The sequence below is a fragment of the Pundamilia nyererei genome, unplaced genomic scaffold (genome assembly GCF_000239375.1).
Source record: "Pundamilia nyererei isolate P.nyererei 1_Seehausen unplaced genomic scaffold, PunNye1.0 scaffold00099, whole genome shotgun sequence".
Classification (NCBI taxonomy): Eukaryota; Metazoa; Chordata; class Actinopteri; order Cichliformes; family Cichlidae; genus Pundamilia; species Pundamilia nyererei.
This window is the reverse complement of record NW_005187500.1, coordinates 1470291-1486488: the sequence shown is the minus strand read 5'-3', so window position 1 is coordinate 1486488 and position 16198 is coordinate 1470291. Positions and strand designations below refer to the sequence as shown.

At 47.2% G+C, this 16198-nt stretch overlaps 1 protein-coding gene across 8 annotated transcripts in view; it reads right to left on the bottom strand.

The window, feature by feature from the left end:
• auts2a (activator of transcription and developmental regulator AUTS2 a) overlaps positions 1–16198 on the bottom strand; it is a 335293-nt gene that overhangs the window by 8302 nt on the left and 310793 nt on the right. For 5 of the 8 annotated variants that reach the window (XM_005740354.2, XM_005740355.2, XM_005740359.1 and 2 more), the window contains 12 exons: positions 10922–11486; positions 9411–9703; positions 8071–8303; positions 7054–7098; positions 5850–5945; positions 5686–5757; positions 5239–5268; positions 4809–4880; positions 3079–3220; positions 956–1036; positions 787–870; positions 314–566 (listed from right to left, as the gene is read on the bottom strand). In XM_005740354.2, coding sequence (XP_005740411.1) covers positions 314–566; positions 787–870; positions 956–1036; positions 3079–3220; positions 4809–4880; positions 5239–5268; positions 5686–5757; positions 5850–5945; positions 7054–7098; positions 8071–8303; positions 9411–9703; positions 10922–11486 — 1966 coding nt within the window. The remainder of the gene's footprint in view (positions 1–313; positions 567–786; positions 871–955; positions 1037–3078; positions 3221–4808; positions 4881–5238; positions 5269–5685; positions 5758–5849; positions 5946–7053; positions 7099–8070; positions 8304–9410; positions 9704–10921; positions 11487–16198) is intronic. The other 3 variants (XM_005740357.1, XM_005740356.1, XM_005740358.1) reach the window with 3 other exon arrangements.

Here is a 16198-nt window from a genome sequence, read left to right as displayed (position 1 = left end):
TTTATCCTGTCTTCCTTCTCTCACCCCAACCAATCGCAGCAGATGGCCCCGCCCCTCCCTGAGCCTGGTTCTGTCGGAGGTTTCTTCCTGTTAAAAGGAAGTTTTTCCTTCCCACTGTTGCCAAAGTGCTGCTCATAGGGGGTCATATGATGTATTATTGTGCGATCTACTGTACTGTACTGTGCTGTTGTGATTTGGCGCAGTGTAAATAAAACTGAATTGAATGGAATCTTTTGTTCATTAAACTGTCACTTTGTTGCACTCACACACTGACCACATTACTCATATAGTTGTTACATTGTTCACCACCCACCTGTCCTTGTCCTCTTTACTGACCAACGAGTCCCGTTTGTCAGAGTCTCGGTCCCTCTCGTGTGAGCTCACCGACGCGCTCCTCTCAGACTCTCCGGGTTTCAGCCAGGGTGGCGGCGTGGGGAACGAAGGTGGCGTGCGATGCAGGCGGTTCCACGGCTCCTGGTGGCTGTTGTTACTGCTGCTGTTGAAGTGCTGTGGCGCGTTTGGGCCATCTTTGTGGCCAAACACCGAGTTGGCTCCTGTTAGGGATTCAGCACGTGGAAAAACATGGAACGCAAGTTAAATGCGTATCTCTGCTGATCCTCATATGCAGGCAGCATTACAAACAGTGAGAGGATTACTCCACCTAAACTACAGGTGGGCGACTGATTTTCTCGAGGGACCGCACGAGAAACTGTGACCCTCCACAACAGTCACGGTTTCTCATGTAGCCACTCCCAAGCAAGTGTCTTTCTTGAGGCTGAAACTCACTTAGTGCTGGATTGCCCAATCCCCCGAAGGCCGACGAGCTGAGAGATCCCAGTCCTCCAAACGATGGAGGCCTACTGAAAGGCTCTGGGAGAAGACACAGCATGTTAGCGCTGATGCAATCAACACCCTCGTTTTGGATCGGTCAGACTGAGATGAAGCGTGCTGTTACCTAAATGAGATGCTGGAGGAAGAAAGTTTCCAGGATGGTGCGGTGGATGGCCAAAGGGAGCTGCAGATGGGTGCGTAGGACCTGAGGAGGAGGATAACCACAGACTGTAACATCAGCAAAAGTAAGTGTTAACTGGTCAACTGGTGAAGTCTTTCTGGAGCTGTCAGTAAGAGCCAATCGATAAATAATTCGTATTTTAAAAACTTTAACTGTAAAGTTAAAGTTCAGTAAAAGACTTCAGAAAAATGTCCTTCAGTATTTTTGTGCAGACAAAAGCATCTGTAAATAAACAGCCACGAACTTATCAGTCGACTGTAGATTACAGGCACAGCCATTAAAGCAGCAATTCGTTTACACGCGTGTTTCTCTTCAAAGTCAACTCTTACATAAGTCCCATCATCATGTCAAAGGAGAAACAACGATGCTCCTGTTAATACGAGATTAATTGCATTTAATGATACTGTGCATAGCAAACAAGGAGAATCAGCTGAAAGATTTAAGACTTTCCTTGTACGACTTTGGCCCTGAGAGCTCCACACAAAGACAAACAGCACCGGCTCAGCACAGATGTTGTGGGGACAATGGCTACGATCTAAGTTGTTATATATCGCTGCAGAAATCTGCTGCCCAGATGATTTACTGTGCAGCCTGATCATGCTCTCCCAGATGATCAGCTTTAGCTCAGCTGTTGGTGTAACTAATGAGGATAAAGCCAGCTAGTTATCCCAAGATTATCTGCACTAGAAAGCTAATAGTAAGCAAGCAGAAAGCTGCAATGCTTACAGCTTTACAACTTTTGGGATTAATAAAAGATTGAAGTGTAAAAAAAGTTTTCTCAGGGCTCTATGCAGTGAGTACACCGAGTACCTCCCGTACTTCTAAAGGAATTAACAGCAGCCAGGTGCCGATAATCAAATTCACTTTAATAACTGATCATCGGTTTGTGTTAGCACTCAGGTGTGTGGTAATAAAACGCCACAATCGTCCCAGGAGATGACACAAAGCTGCAGGCCTCTGTTAGCGTGCTAAATGTTCCACAGTATTACAGTGTAGTTAGAAAGGCAGGGAACAAGTGTATTTGGAAAGAGTGCAAGGAGACAGCTTGTCCTCTTTAAAGTGAACATGGCAGAACGGCAAATGTTTGAAATGATGTCCGAGTCCTTCAGACAGACGAGACTAAAACAGCCGTTTGGCCATAAAGCGCAGCACCAAACACTGCAGAGAGTCCCGTGAAAACGGTGCTTTTTTCCTGCTGTTTTGTCGTATCTCATCTTTAGTAAAGATATTTTCTTCATTTGTTGGCGTTTTGTCCAGTTGCAGCATCGGACATTATGACAACCTGACATTTTGGGACACTGACGCAGAGCCAAATAAGTAATAGTAGCAGAGGGGGGCGTTGTGGTAGTTTGATGACCTAATCTTGGGATAGTTAAGCTAAACTCAGGAATTCCACACACTGCCTGGAAAACTGTCGTTGTTATGTCTTGATGATACCTGGCTAGTTACAGGCTGAACGAAGCAAACCCAGCACTGCTGCGGCTTGAAGTTTAATAACCAGATCCAACATAGAGGGAAAAAGGCTGACTCACATCTGCAGTCTGTGGATACTTAAACTACACCAGGAGCACCAGAGACGACTGTACTAACCCAAAGTGCGACTTCAAGGTCTGCCTGTATTTAACAGCAAGCGGGGACCTTGTTGACATCACTAAAACCCATTTCATGGACTAATCGAATATCCTCTGCTTTATCCAGTATTCCTTTAAGAGGCACGTTGGATGATCTGTTCTTTCACTCTGATTTGTGCGTGTTGTTGTCACATGCTCGTGGCTGGTTTAAACATGAACGTTTCATATACAGGAGCCGAGCGTGGCGCAGTATGAGTGAACTGTAGAGCTGCGACAGTGTCCAAGAACAGAAACAGGAAGTCAGAGATTGACCCAACAGCTCCAACCTAAAGAAAGGTGAGATATATCTCTGATGGTCACTCTGGTGGAGATCATTCTGTCGGGTTTGCTGATTTCACTCATTCACCACAGACGATGCTAGCTCTGCACAGCAGGACCGACTGCTGCTGAATATGAGAGGCGGCCACTGATCAATCGGACAGCTGATGCACTCACCTGCAGCGGAGAAAAGCGTGGCGGGCCGCGCCAAGTCGCCGGGGTGGTGGATAGCACCAAAGAGGCTGGGGCCCGGGGGTCGACTCAGAAACTCGGGCTTGAGGCCGAAGTCTAGCTTGTGAGGGTCGACCTGCATCTGCTGCTGAAAGACGCCAAAGGTACAGAGAGAAACACATGTAAAACCTGAGCTATCAGAGGCTCCTTTTCACCCAGCATTTGGTGTTTCTTGTGTTTTTATGACCTTTTGTGTGATGGTTTATTATTCTTAGTGGTAATCCTGAGTTTCTTCTACGCTAACCTTTGCCCTCTGCGTCCCCTTTTGTGCGTCTGTGTTTGTAAAGTTGTGTGAGTTCTTGTGCCGTGTTTTCCCTCCTTGTGTTTTATTCCATCACGTTTATCTGTGTTTGCCCAAGTCCGTCTCGTCTGCCTCTCCTCCTCCCGCATCATCTTCCTGTTTTATTGTGAAGGTCTCGTGTTTCCGTGTTCGTCCTGTTCAGTTTTGTGTCCCCCGTCCTGCTCTCCGTGTGTCCTCACTTCCCTTGTTATCCTTCTGTATATTTACGTCAGCGTCTCCCTCATGGCTGTCTGTCTCTCCCTGTGTTTCCCCCCGTGTATTTGGATTCTTTGGTTTTTCCAGGTTAGTTTTGTATTGTAAAGCTGTGGTTTGTGAGTTCACGTCCTGCCTCTGAGTCTGCATTTGGGTCCTACTCCTGCTGCACACAGAGACGCTGGTTTTAGGCGTGTTGGGAAGGAAAATAGTTAAAGCCATCAAGGGAGGTGACTGACTGCCAAGTTCCAGTGAGGTGTCACAATCAAAGCATTACGCTAACCTCCAGAAGCAAAAGGAGGATGCAAACCATACAATTTAAATGTCAATTTATTATCAACGGTGTGTGAAGCGACTTCTACTGAGTACAACGGTGAAATCAGCTGATCACAGAAGACACGGAACAATTCTGTGGTTTAACTGATGAAGTGATTTTTCCAGAAGAGAAACTAGAGCCAGATCCACAGAGCGAACCATCAGGAGTTTGGGTTTATTTTGCAGTTCAATTAATACAAATGAGTTAACAGTGGAAGTGTTTGTTATTAACCTCTGTCTCTCTTCCACAGCATGTCTTTATCCTGTCTTCCTTCTCTCACCCCAACCAATCACAGCAGATGGCCCCGCCCCTCCCTGAGCCTGGTTCTGCCGGAGGTTTCTTCCTGTTAAAAGGGAGTTTTTCCTTCCCACTGTCGCCAAAGTGCTGCTCATAGGGGGTCATATGATTGTTGGGTTTTTCTCTGTATGTATTATTGTAGCATCTACCTTACAATACAAAGCCTCTTGAGGCGACTGTTGTTGTGATTTCGTGCTTTATAAATAAAATTGAATTGAAAATTGGACTTTGCTAAACTGACCCAGTATTAGCCTCCTAAGACCTGAACTCTTTCATGCATTTTTAATTTCTCTTTGCTATTTGGGCTGATTGGGACCTGATGAATGTAAAAACAAAGAATTACTGTATTTTTTTTTACCTGATTTTTGTTTCTGAGAAAAATGAGATCCACATTCGTTTTAAATTTCGATAGGACAGTGGCAGTATAGTGTCCTCGTTAGTGGATATCAGGCCCTTGTAGAGCAAAATTTAGTATTGTGGTCTAGACAACCCAAAATGTGACGTCAGGTCCTAGGAGGTTAAATCCAGCCTTGGCCACACTGTGTTAGGAGGGGGTAGATGAGTCCTCACCTTTACTTTCTGTTGGTGGTGGTATATCTGCCAGGCAATATGGACATGCATGGCACACCACTTCCCCGGTTTCTGTAAGAACAAGAAAATTTATTTAATTAAGAACAAGAAAGAAAATGGTGTGACCAAAAAACACAGTGTCATCTAATCAATACGGTACTATGACTACTAATCACATATTAAAAGGCTAAGAAATGTAGGTGTGCTGAATGAACCATGCACATGCTGGCGTGTGACAGCGAGGCGTCACTGACAAGGTTTCATAACACACGCGCTGCAGCGTTCTTCAAAATGAGCCCTGTAAACGGGTACACTCAGCCCCCATTTAATTAAAGACACTATCAACTCCATTAGCAAAGACCTTCAAGGCATCGCAGTGATTATTGCGAGGGAGCAGGAGACGGAGACACTGCAGGGAGCGAGCACTCACCCTGAGAATCGGCCGAAACGGATCCGTTAGCTTCAGGAAGGACGGAGAGAGAGAACATGAATTATTCTGCTGTCAGTCAAATCATTTCTAATTAGTCCTTGTGTGTAGCATTCATTAGGAACCAAATTAAAATGTCAAACTGTTCACTTTAAAATTAAGCGTTTCAGGGGTAATTAACACGCGGGTGTTTAAACGGGTTCCTCCTGCGTGGCCTTCTGCAAACAAACACGCTGACACGTCTGTCAATCTACGACTGATCAATAGATCAGAAATAGACTCTATGTGGTAAATTATTCATATGTATTTTAATGCATTTTTAACACTTCCTGTATGAGAACAGCTTGCTTGCTGAGGCTGCTGCTAATGTGGATCCTAATAAAGCAAACCTATGGAGCCTGTGCAGTCCGGTCTCCTGGTGCACGGTGGGTGGCGTGTACGTGCTCTTACCCTGGGGTCCTTCTGTAAGAACGTGTGTGGGACGGCTCCGGGTCTTGCGGAAACATCCAGTGGATTAGAGGTCTGGAGAGCAGCAGACGGATCGAAAATTATTCTCTGAATATAACTCGCCCCCTCCCGGCTAGTCTGTCTGTGGGAGTGTGGTGGTGTCTCACCTTGGGCTGAAAGGCCCCCTGCAGCGAGCTGAAGGGCCCGGTTGGGGGGATGACAGGGGGAAGGCCAGACATGGCTGGAGGGTAGGAGTGGAAGAGCTGGAAGAAGAAAAGAGCGAGAGGAGGCGTGAGGACGATTCGGTCTATCGCTGAAATGCGGCTTTATGAGTCAGTCTAAACAGAGCAGGCAGTTTGTGGTGGTGTTTAAACCTCGCAGTTTAATCGCAGTGACTGCTTAGTTACAAATGATTGCCTACGTGTTACACAAACGGCTTGTTTATCAAATATTCACTGCTTGTTCCCGCTGGATTTAAATCAGGAGAAAAAACCTCCTTTGATATGAAAAGCCGAATGTTGTAATACACGCAAAACACAAGTAAGTCAAACAAGCGCTCAAGGCTTTCATAAACGTATCTGTATGTAGAGAAACAGATATGCAATCATCTGCTTTGCATAATTGTCCCTAACAGTCATATTAGCCAAAGTAACGAGTGCGTGTTTGGCAAACGTGCTTGCATTGCTGCAGTCGCGCATTGGAATTCTTTAAAGCTGGACTCGAGGGTGTGCTGCAAGCTTTTTAAATGCAACTCCACTCCTCTTGTGCACCAAGTATTAAGATGCCACTATGTTTTATAGAGAAGGAATGCTTTCAGCGTGTTTGCCGGGACCATTATACCAGCGGGGGAAAAACAAAAAAAGATGAAGCACTTAAAAACAAACTAGGAAGCACTTAAAAACAAACTAGGAAGCGGGTCGATCTGAATACAAATAGGTTTTTATGATAGTAAAATCTGCCTCCTAGCTATCGAGGACAAATCAGTTTAATAGTCTGTAGAAAAAGCACACTAGGCAGGAGCACGCTCTGAAAATTTCAGCAAAACGGTAGGACAGCGAGTCCAGTGGTTGAAATCATTTGCCTTTATTGAATAATAATTTTGAGGACGCCACTGCTGGTGACTGGAAAAAAGGAAATAAGCGAGACAGAGAGGTAACGTAGCAACTGTGTTTATCATCACATGCACACAGTAACTGTTAAACTCCAGGATTTAAGAATCCCGATCTGTTGCATCACATCATTAGCTACGGCCGAAGGGTGACATGGAGCAGTAACCGTTAGGAAGCAGATGTACGGTGCATGGGCTGAAATGGCAAAATGGGCAAGCAACAAATCTGAAGCTGGAAGCTAGTACGCAGTAGAGAAACTCACACTGTGTCTGTAGAAGGGGTCGACTTTTGTTGGATATTTGTCAAACTGTAGGAGAAATGAAACAGAGCTAAGTACAAAGATTGGCCTCTTTTGTTTCAGGCCAACACACAAAAAAACATCACAAACTGCATTTAAAACCGAAAATACGATTATAGATGAAGATCTAAGACGTCTACCGAGCGGGATCCAAGTTCAACTACTCCCCGCGCCACAATGTTTTCATCCTCCCCCGTTTCCTGATCATCTGAAGACCTTGTAAACTAGCATGAGCTGGCTCTCATTTGGTTGGCTTTTAGTGGTGCGGCGCAGGCTCAGGGCGAACATTTCCACAGTCAAGACTAAACACTGCAGCCATAAAGAGCCTTTTTATGGCCTCATTAGCTGTCAGAGGCCTCGCTATGCTGCCTTTGAGGTATCATCAGAGCCAAGCAAACCTCTGTGGGTCAGGCAGTTACAAATGTGTATGTGTTTGTGAGAGTTGAGGTTCAGGCACCCATTGCCTGTGGTTCTCTCCCAAACTGCGCGGCTCTTAATGCAATACATTTGCCAGTAATGAAAACCCCCAAATGGGACCAAATGATGTCATTAAAATCAGAATGAATTAAGTGTATTATGTTCTGAAAGCTGGCTCTGAAGTTAACATGCTCCAGGGCAAGTTATTGCCAATTTAGAAAATAACAGCGTTCAAGTCTGGAGTCTCAGCGTATGCCAGAGAAAACACTAGAAAGGCTTTGTGGGAGAATAAAGGCATCGCTGTGGCGTGGACGGACGCGCACGGTCATCGTTGAACGGCCGCCACAGAAACCCGCAGGTCCCCACGGCGTGCCGCTCTCACACATGTCAGAGTATTTAAAAAATAAAATACGAAGTCTTCGCGCTCCCAAACCGCAACGCGAAAACACTTTTTGGTGCCATAGCCGCCCACCGCTCCGCACATGTAGAAGTCATTACGAGAACGTAGACCCCTGCCCCGCCCACCGCCCCAACCCAACACAGGTGTGTTCTACTTATCCTCACATTTCTGGCAGGGGTACGCACCATGGGCGGTGCTGGGGTGGGCATGATGGCGTGTGGGAAGGGCGTGAAGGTGTGCTGGTGGGTGTGCTGGTGGGTGTGTTGGTGCTGATGCTGGTGCTGATGCTGGTGGAACTCAGTGCGCAGGTAGGGCGGGGGGCCAAGCGAGGCACCGCGGTCGGCGCTCTGGGACGCCAGGAAACGGGTGTTGAGCTCTTGGCGCAGAAGGTCTTGCTCTGTAGAGAAGAGGGCGGAGCATTAGGACAGCAGAGCGCTATTAGCAATTAGAGCTGCAGACTCAAATAACCCTCATCTGAGAACTTTAAATACATTTCTCTTTAATTAAGACCCCCTACAGTCCGCCCAGCTGTAGGTCACACGCAGACCCCTGGAGGACCTCGCGCTCCCGTGTGACAGCTCTGTACGTCATCAAAATAAGAAGCCAAGCTGTCAAAAAAGGAAACAAGCAGGAAATGGTGGTGATTACCAGCGTGTCATTTTCCCTCGAAGCGAAGCTCGACATGATTAGAACCGTCTGACTGCTGGAACTGCCAAAATGTGGCGATTCGATACACTCGAGCCCCTCTGAGAGCGCGGATCGGCTTTTTCTAATAACCTTTGTGAAGAATGGATTTCAAGTAATCATTGGCTTTTCTTCTAAATTCAACAAACCCAGCCTTGAGAGATTATATCTCCTCCAGAGTAACCTTATCCTTCCTATTCCACAGTGGCTCGCTACAATATCTTCTGCATTCGTTTCAGGCTTTATTGGGCTGGGAGCGCGGCTGGAATTTTCTCTTCATAAAAATTTCATTAGTATCTTTGGAAAACATCCAGCTCGCTCCGTCCCGTATTGACCAAATTGATTTGTTGCACATGATCGCCGTTCCAGGTGAAATGGACGTTCTGGGAATGTTGCTAGAGCCCCTCCCCGCACTGACCCTGACATTTAGCTTGACAGCACCGCGCAGAAATGTGCACAGGCTCTGTGATCGCTTTTGTAATGCGTGCAGACCGAGAGTGTGAACTTGAACTGTCCACACAACTATAAACACACAAAGCGATGGCATGACGTGCACGTGGATCATCTTGGACGTGGCTGCTTATTTCTTTAAATAATTACCAGGGCAGCATGTGCATCGTCTCTGCGTATCGAATGCTTCAAAATGAAATGCCGCTCTGCGTCCATCATTCATTATGTACTTGTCATGTGTCTCGAGCTTCCCGGCAACAACTGGTTTAAATAAGAACCTGCTGATTGCTTTTGCAGTCAAATGTGCAGTCCTCTGTCAAACCACTTGGGGGCGATGTGGAGACATCTGCGAGCTGCTTGTGCTGTTTACCTGAGTAGGCACTCCCAGCAGCAGGATGTCCGGGTACTGGCAGGGTGCTAGACGTCAATGGTGGCGGTGGAGGCAAGGCTGCTGGAGGAGCAAACATATTGGGGTGGTGTGGGTGTGGAGACGACTGCAAGGCAGACGGGAAGCTGTGGGGGTTATTCTGGTTAGTGGGCAAGGCCAAGGGAAAAGTGGAGGCTGCCGCGGCTGCCGGAGGAGGCGGTGGGTGGTGGGGGAGGTGCAGGGAGGGCGTAGGGGGTCCGTGGGGCTTGGTGCCTGGGGTGCTGCTCCTGCTACTGCTGTAAAGATTAAGACAGAGAGAGAGAAAAAGGCAGATAAGTGGTTAAGCCAGGCGTGATCAGTCAAAATTAACACTTGTTCCTCCACATCCCCTCGTCTCCATCTGCTCTGACGTTCAGTTCCTAGCACGCCGTTTTCACGCCTCAGCTGCCTTCCATTTACAAATGCCTCCCCGTCTCTGTCTCGTGCTTCACAGAATCCAGGGCAAACACGATCTGCGAAAACCCCGTTCGCAGCAGCCTCGGATGCAAATAAACCGCCGCTGGCAAACATAACAGAACGAGCATCTGTCTTTGAACAGCTTCTGCTAAGGCACTTCCTCCACAGCCAGGTACAGAACATGTGCATCGGAAATGGGATGAGAGGGCGAGAGGGCGTGTGTGAGCAAACAGTCTTTTGTAGTGTGTGTGGGTTTCCCCCGGGGCAGTCACGGAGCTAGCGTCTCCACAGCTCCACGCACTAAGCCTAAAAGCTCATTTGCAGCGCTCGCTCGTCGCTGTGGGCCCCAGCCGTGATTATTCACATGCGGGTGCCAGGCCCTGTTGGCACGCTGGCAGACTGGCAGAGCTGGCGCAGAGTCAGGCAGAGAAAGCCAAGTCCTGAGAGCCTGCTAGGCAGAGCTGTTGTTGGGACCGAGTGGCTTCTGAAGGAGCTATCTCAAGGTCTAACATTAATGGAGAGGCTCACAGGGTTCGGTGCTTCTCAACTGATACGATAGAAGAAGCTTAGCTGCTATTGTTTTCAATGAAATAAACTACATATTTGAATACACAGAAGATCCTTTTAAATTAGGAAAATGTCTCCTGAGCCACTTTTCCTTCTGTTTTCATCCAAAACAGCCTTAAATCCATGAAACATGAACAATATGGTGATTCAAGGTTACACCAAACTACTGGGAGTCCGAGCTCAGATGTGTGGGTGGATTAAAAAAAAGCCCAGCACTCAGGGTGCAGTGTGGCCCTTTTATTCCGCTGTTAATAATCAGCGCTACAGTTTGGTTGGGGGACTTCCTGATGGCAATTTACATACTGATCGGGCCGTATATGCACTTCCAGCTCAAGAGATATTCTTGAATTTTCAAGTGTGTGTGAATATGGAGGTGTTGCCTGAACAGCTCTGCATGAATTTTCTGCATTAGAGCATGTGAGAACATGAGAGCTGTGGGTGTGTGGAGCTTTTTTTCCCATGCACTTCGAGGCTGTCTGACAGTAGCTTACCTGTGGCCGTTGAGGCTGAGGCTGTTGTAGGCAGAAAGGGGACGGGGGTGGCAGCGCGATGGGGGCCGGTGAGACCCTGACTGGATGGGGTGCTGCTGGTGAGAGTGGTGGTTCGGAAGGGCGGGAGATGGTGGGTGTGGGTGAAGGCTAGGTGTAGGTGGAGGCCTCGGGTGGGATAGCACTTCAGGCTGGTGCTGGTGCCGGGGAGGGGGGGTTGGTGAGGGCTCTTGGCCCTGGGCAAGAGGCAGGGCTGCGGGTGACTGAGGCCTGGGAAGAGCCTCTGAGCGTGGGGGCAGGTGGTTTAAAGGCTGAGTGGGCCCGTTTGGCTGGGTTCGAAGAGGGGACGGGGTCTGGGGGATGGATGGCTGGGGCTGGGGCAGTGACACGGGGAGGGTTGGGGGGGACAAAGGTGGATTGGGGGTGCTGGGTACAGGCAGCTGGCTGTCTCTGCAACTCTCCTGGCTCCTCTCCTGACTGCGTTCTAGGCCTGACACCTTGAGGAGGCCTGGGCCGTGAGGCTCCTGGCTGCCATTGGTGGAGAGCACATCGATGCCAAAATCTGGAACTGCACAAAAACAAGTGTTAAAAACAGATAAAAGGCGCAGATTAACCGTGACGTGCCACAATGAATGTATCGATGATGTCATTTTAACATGCAACGATATCCTGAGGTGGACCCGAGGAACCAAAGACCGAAGCTTCCAAACAACACACGACCTGCTGTACCTGCAGAGCCACAGCCCCCTACTGCAGACACTACAGTGAGTGAGCTGTGAGTGTGAGCAGCTCCTGTCCTTGTTAGTGACATCTCCTCTGTCATGTTTGGTGTGTGAGCTTATCAGCTGACAGCTCCACAAACAGACACAGTTTTTCCTTCTTCCTCCTCATACTGACACACCTTCCTCAGGCTCTGCCAGCACAAACACCACTGCAGCCTTTAACACCGTCCCCGGGGGGAACGACACGAACCAAAAAGTGTTCTGCTTGTTCAGAGTGAACCAGTAGTGCATTGTACTCAAGACCTTCATTTTAAGAGCATTCTCGTTTTCTGTGCTTTCACTTGTAGGCCACATTACATTTTTAATGAGGCACTTTTCCATGCACCTTGCACAAACTGAGATCTGTTCCATACCAGAGGCAAACTGGAGCTGAATAATAGCGACAGCGTGCAGATGTGTGTGCATAGTTTTTGCCGTTTATCAGGTTTCTGCTGCCTTTCACCTTTTCATCGCTTCTACAGTTGAAAAATTAGCTTATTCAAATAGTACGTGCAGTTGTGCTAATCTTCTCTGGAAACACCGATGCATGTTCTTTACCACATGCAAACTAGCTCAACTGATGATATGCATAAAAAGAGCACTGTGTGGGGTAAAAACATTTCAGGGAATGAATTCAGCTTTGCATGTAGTGTGATAGCCATCTGACATGTAATTGCTAAGCAACAGCAATTACGTGTCATTTAAACGGCCTGTTTGGACTCCATTAGTCCAAAATGACTGCATCTAAAGAATGACTAAGCGCTGTGCAATGCTGAACTTAAAAAAAAGGATAATAAGCTCTGTCCGGGGTATTTCTCTGCAGGGACCTCCTCCTACAGAACAAAGTGCTCAGACATCAGCCACCAGCTTGACTCCTCCAGAGGCAGAGAGGCTCATGGGAGATGACAGTGCATACATAAACTGTAATTAGCTCTCTCTGGGCCTCAGGGGGGTTTAGAGCTGGGGCAAGGGCTCCTCCTCCCCCTTGGTGAAGCAGCTAAATCCTTTACCTGCCAAAGAGGTGTAGATGGGAACCAGTTCCCCTGGGCTGAGGCGGCAACCCGCACTGCAGAGCAGCCGCCTGTCACTGGTGGCTTCCATCTCCCTGACACTACCCCCCTGAGACACTCCAATGGGAGCAGGCTGAGCTAACAGAGCTCTAACGTTCAGCATTGAAATGCTAAGCGAGGTATTAGCAGCCCCAGGTGCACGTAATATTACAGATAAGGTCAGGGGAGGTCAATTCTGGTGCGAGATCAAAATAACGGCTATTGACTCCCGCTCTACACGGAAGAGCTTCCCGGGACATCTGCCAGCCTGTCAGGAGACAAAAGGACACTTCGCAAGCCTGCCATGTGTTTGTGTTGAATGGTCTCTGTCTCTTTAACGCAGTCCAGTAAGAGAAAAATGTTGCAAAATAGACGAGGGTCTCTTTAAAGCTAGCCAACCACTCCTGTGTGCCGCTTCCACATCTCCGATCTACTCTCATGTGCATCAATGAAGAAAACCCAGCAGCGCTTATATCCATCACCCTAATCTATGTCAATCTTCTCCACTTACTGATGCTATTACCAGTCAAGAGAGGCTGCTGCTGGCAAACAGCTTCACCACAGCAGACAGGGAGAGAAGAAATTCCCAATTCTCAAGGCTCCTGTTGCACCTCTGGGTCCCTGCGGTCCAAGGCTTGTTTTGAGAATGTGCTAACACGCTAAAAAGAAGGTGTCTATTCTGGTCATAATGAATACTCTAGGGCCGTGTGAGGCAGGAAGAAGAGAATATGCCAGCTTCCCTCCCGCGAGGGTTCATTTGTCAGTCTTCTTCATCCCTGGAAACAAATAAGTGCAATTCCCACTTGGGGCTCTGAAAATGTAGAGCCCTGCTGTTTTCTCACTATTGCAGTTTTTTAAGCAGCATGTTGCACTTGTAGGTGCAAGTAAAAAACTGAAGCCTGCGAGTGCGTTGCTTAGCAGGCGAGCCAAAGGCTGGAGGGGCATCGAAGGGCTGTGTGTGTCTGTGTGTGTGTGGAGGAAAGCCATTCATTAGGTGCAGCTGTCAGGAGTCGCAATGAGAGACTTAGAGGGATAAGTCACTATCCAGGGAAGAGCCAGCTTCTATTGTTCACAGAGCATTAGCTGCACAGCACCACGTCTGATTTCTATCCACCTACCTGGTTAAAATGACATGCTGCCTCGCAACGATTAGATTACAGCTGTGATTTGGGTGAAATGAATAAACTGTATTAACATTAAGATACAAGAGACAACATGATGAGCATGGATCAGGAGCCTGTGGCCCTTTTAGGTGTTATTAGAAGCAGAAGTTCAGTTGTCGTGCTCTGCTTTTCATCTACCTCGGCTGTAAATGTTCTGCCGTACAGTTTTAATGCAACCCTAATATCACGTTGCTTAATAGAGCGCTGTATTGTTTGGGTCACAGTCCTGCAGGAAGGTGTTTGGTTTGGTGCAGAGAGAGAAACCGATCTACTGCAGCGCAATGATCCACAGAGGGAGCGACAGCAGGCCTGACAAAGTGAGCTGCACAACATTAGGTAGTTTAATATAGTGTCAGGTCATTACTGCGGCACACAAGGGGATTAATTTAGCATATTATATTTCAATGTCGTTGCTGAATACAGCCTGGCACATGGAAGTGATTAACAACAAGTGGCAACAACATCGCGGTTTAAAAGTGCAACTGGCAGGTCAGCACCTGTCCTTCTGCAAAATACATTACTGCCCAACTCCAGCCAAAGCAGATCCGTCTCTTTCATGTGCGAGTGACAGCTACACCCAGGTCGGGAGGCATCCTGACAAAGCGATGTCTGTAGAGACCTGCGTGACATCCCAGGCTTCTGTTCGTTGCCGTCACCTCTTCCGTCTCACCCTCCTCAAAATAGCCGCTAGATACATTTGAAACCCTCATACTCGTTTATGGGATTTCAACCTGCCAGGGATCTCAGGGCTCCAACCACACAAAACCAACAACCTGACACATAGCAGGAGCCACGGGACTGGCAGCTGAGCCGTGACCGCTGTGTGTACAGTTATGTAGAGAGCAGAGGTGAAATTCAGAGAGACCTGAACCTGCTGTGCTATGCTAGCAGAGGACGACAGCTTTGATGGTCTTGTGTGCGACAAGAATGCCATAAGAAGTATAATCTACACAATTACTTATTAACAAAATTCTTAAAACTCACTTTGAAAAATTGTCATCTACAAATAAAATAGTGCAGTTTTATAGATAATGTAAAAAAAGTTTAAGAAATGTCACAGAAACTGTAATTAAATTGTTCTAGAAATCCCTGCTTTGGTTGATTTCTGACTAAGGACAGCACAAGTTGCAATAAACAAAATCTCAATCATCACGGCACATGTTGAGAACATCTAGGAAACAGGTGCCAACAGCAGAGGGGGGGTCTGCAGGGACACGCTGCTGCACATTAGATACTAACACGACAGCAGATGATGCAACAGCAGGTAACCTCTGGCAGTGACTGCGAGTTTGTCCTGTACAGAGGTCTTCTGTCGGAAAGGAAGACAGGCACACACAAAATTTAACACTACACAAAGATAACCCAGGTAAATATAATAATGTTTTTAAATGATGGCTTAATTTATTAGGGGGGGGGGAAGCTATCCAAACCCATCTAGTCCCACTTGAAAAAGTAACTGCTCCCACATCAATTATCAGCGATTAACCACGTTTTTTGGACAGCTGAGCTCAATTTCACCAGCCAAAGCCCGGCCTGTTCACCCAAGAAAGCACTTAAATAGAACCTGACAATATGAAGCAGGCTAAAAGAGCTCTGAAAGCAACACATCGGGCTATGATTTAAATAAGCTCAGCAACAAATAAGAAACAGTCAGTCTAGAAAATGTTACAAAGCTAAAACTTTAGGAGTCCAGTGAACCGCTGAGAGAGCCACTTTCCACAAACGGAGGAACCGTGATGAAGTGGCAGCGTTAGAGTGGCAGCTGAAGGCTAATGTCACCACACCTACATGCTGACATCGAGCTGGTATGATGAATATTTTTAAGTAGCACTAAAATAAAGAGAAACTGAGAGTGATGGGACTGAAATGTTTTTGACAGCTTTCATAAACAATCATCCGAAATCACTGTAATCCACCTGACACCATAAATATTCTTTATGTTAATCTATCTAATGTTGAAGTGCCAAAAGCCTAAAATATCAAATCAGAGAGAAGATTATTAGAAAAATTATTAGATCGTTAATATCTGTGGCAAATTTAAGGGAAACAGTGTGGATCAACCAACCAACACTGTAAGTATCGTTAAATCATTTGACGACATATTATTGTGTAACTAATGTTTAATGAAATCATTCTGACTGCCAGTCCAGAAGATGTAGGCTGGACCTCGCTGGATATGGTGAGACAAATGTAGCGCGTGGGCTTGAGCACTGCGGTGCATCGATAGGCTGCAAAAGCAAAGCATTAAAAAAAACTATGAACCCCCAGAGAGACCTCTGATGCTCCACTGTCACCGCTTCAACACTC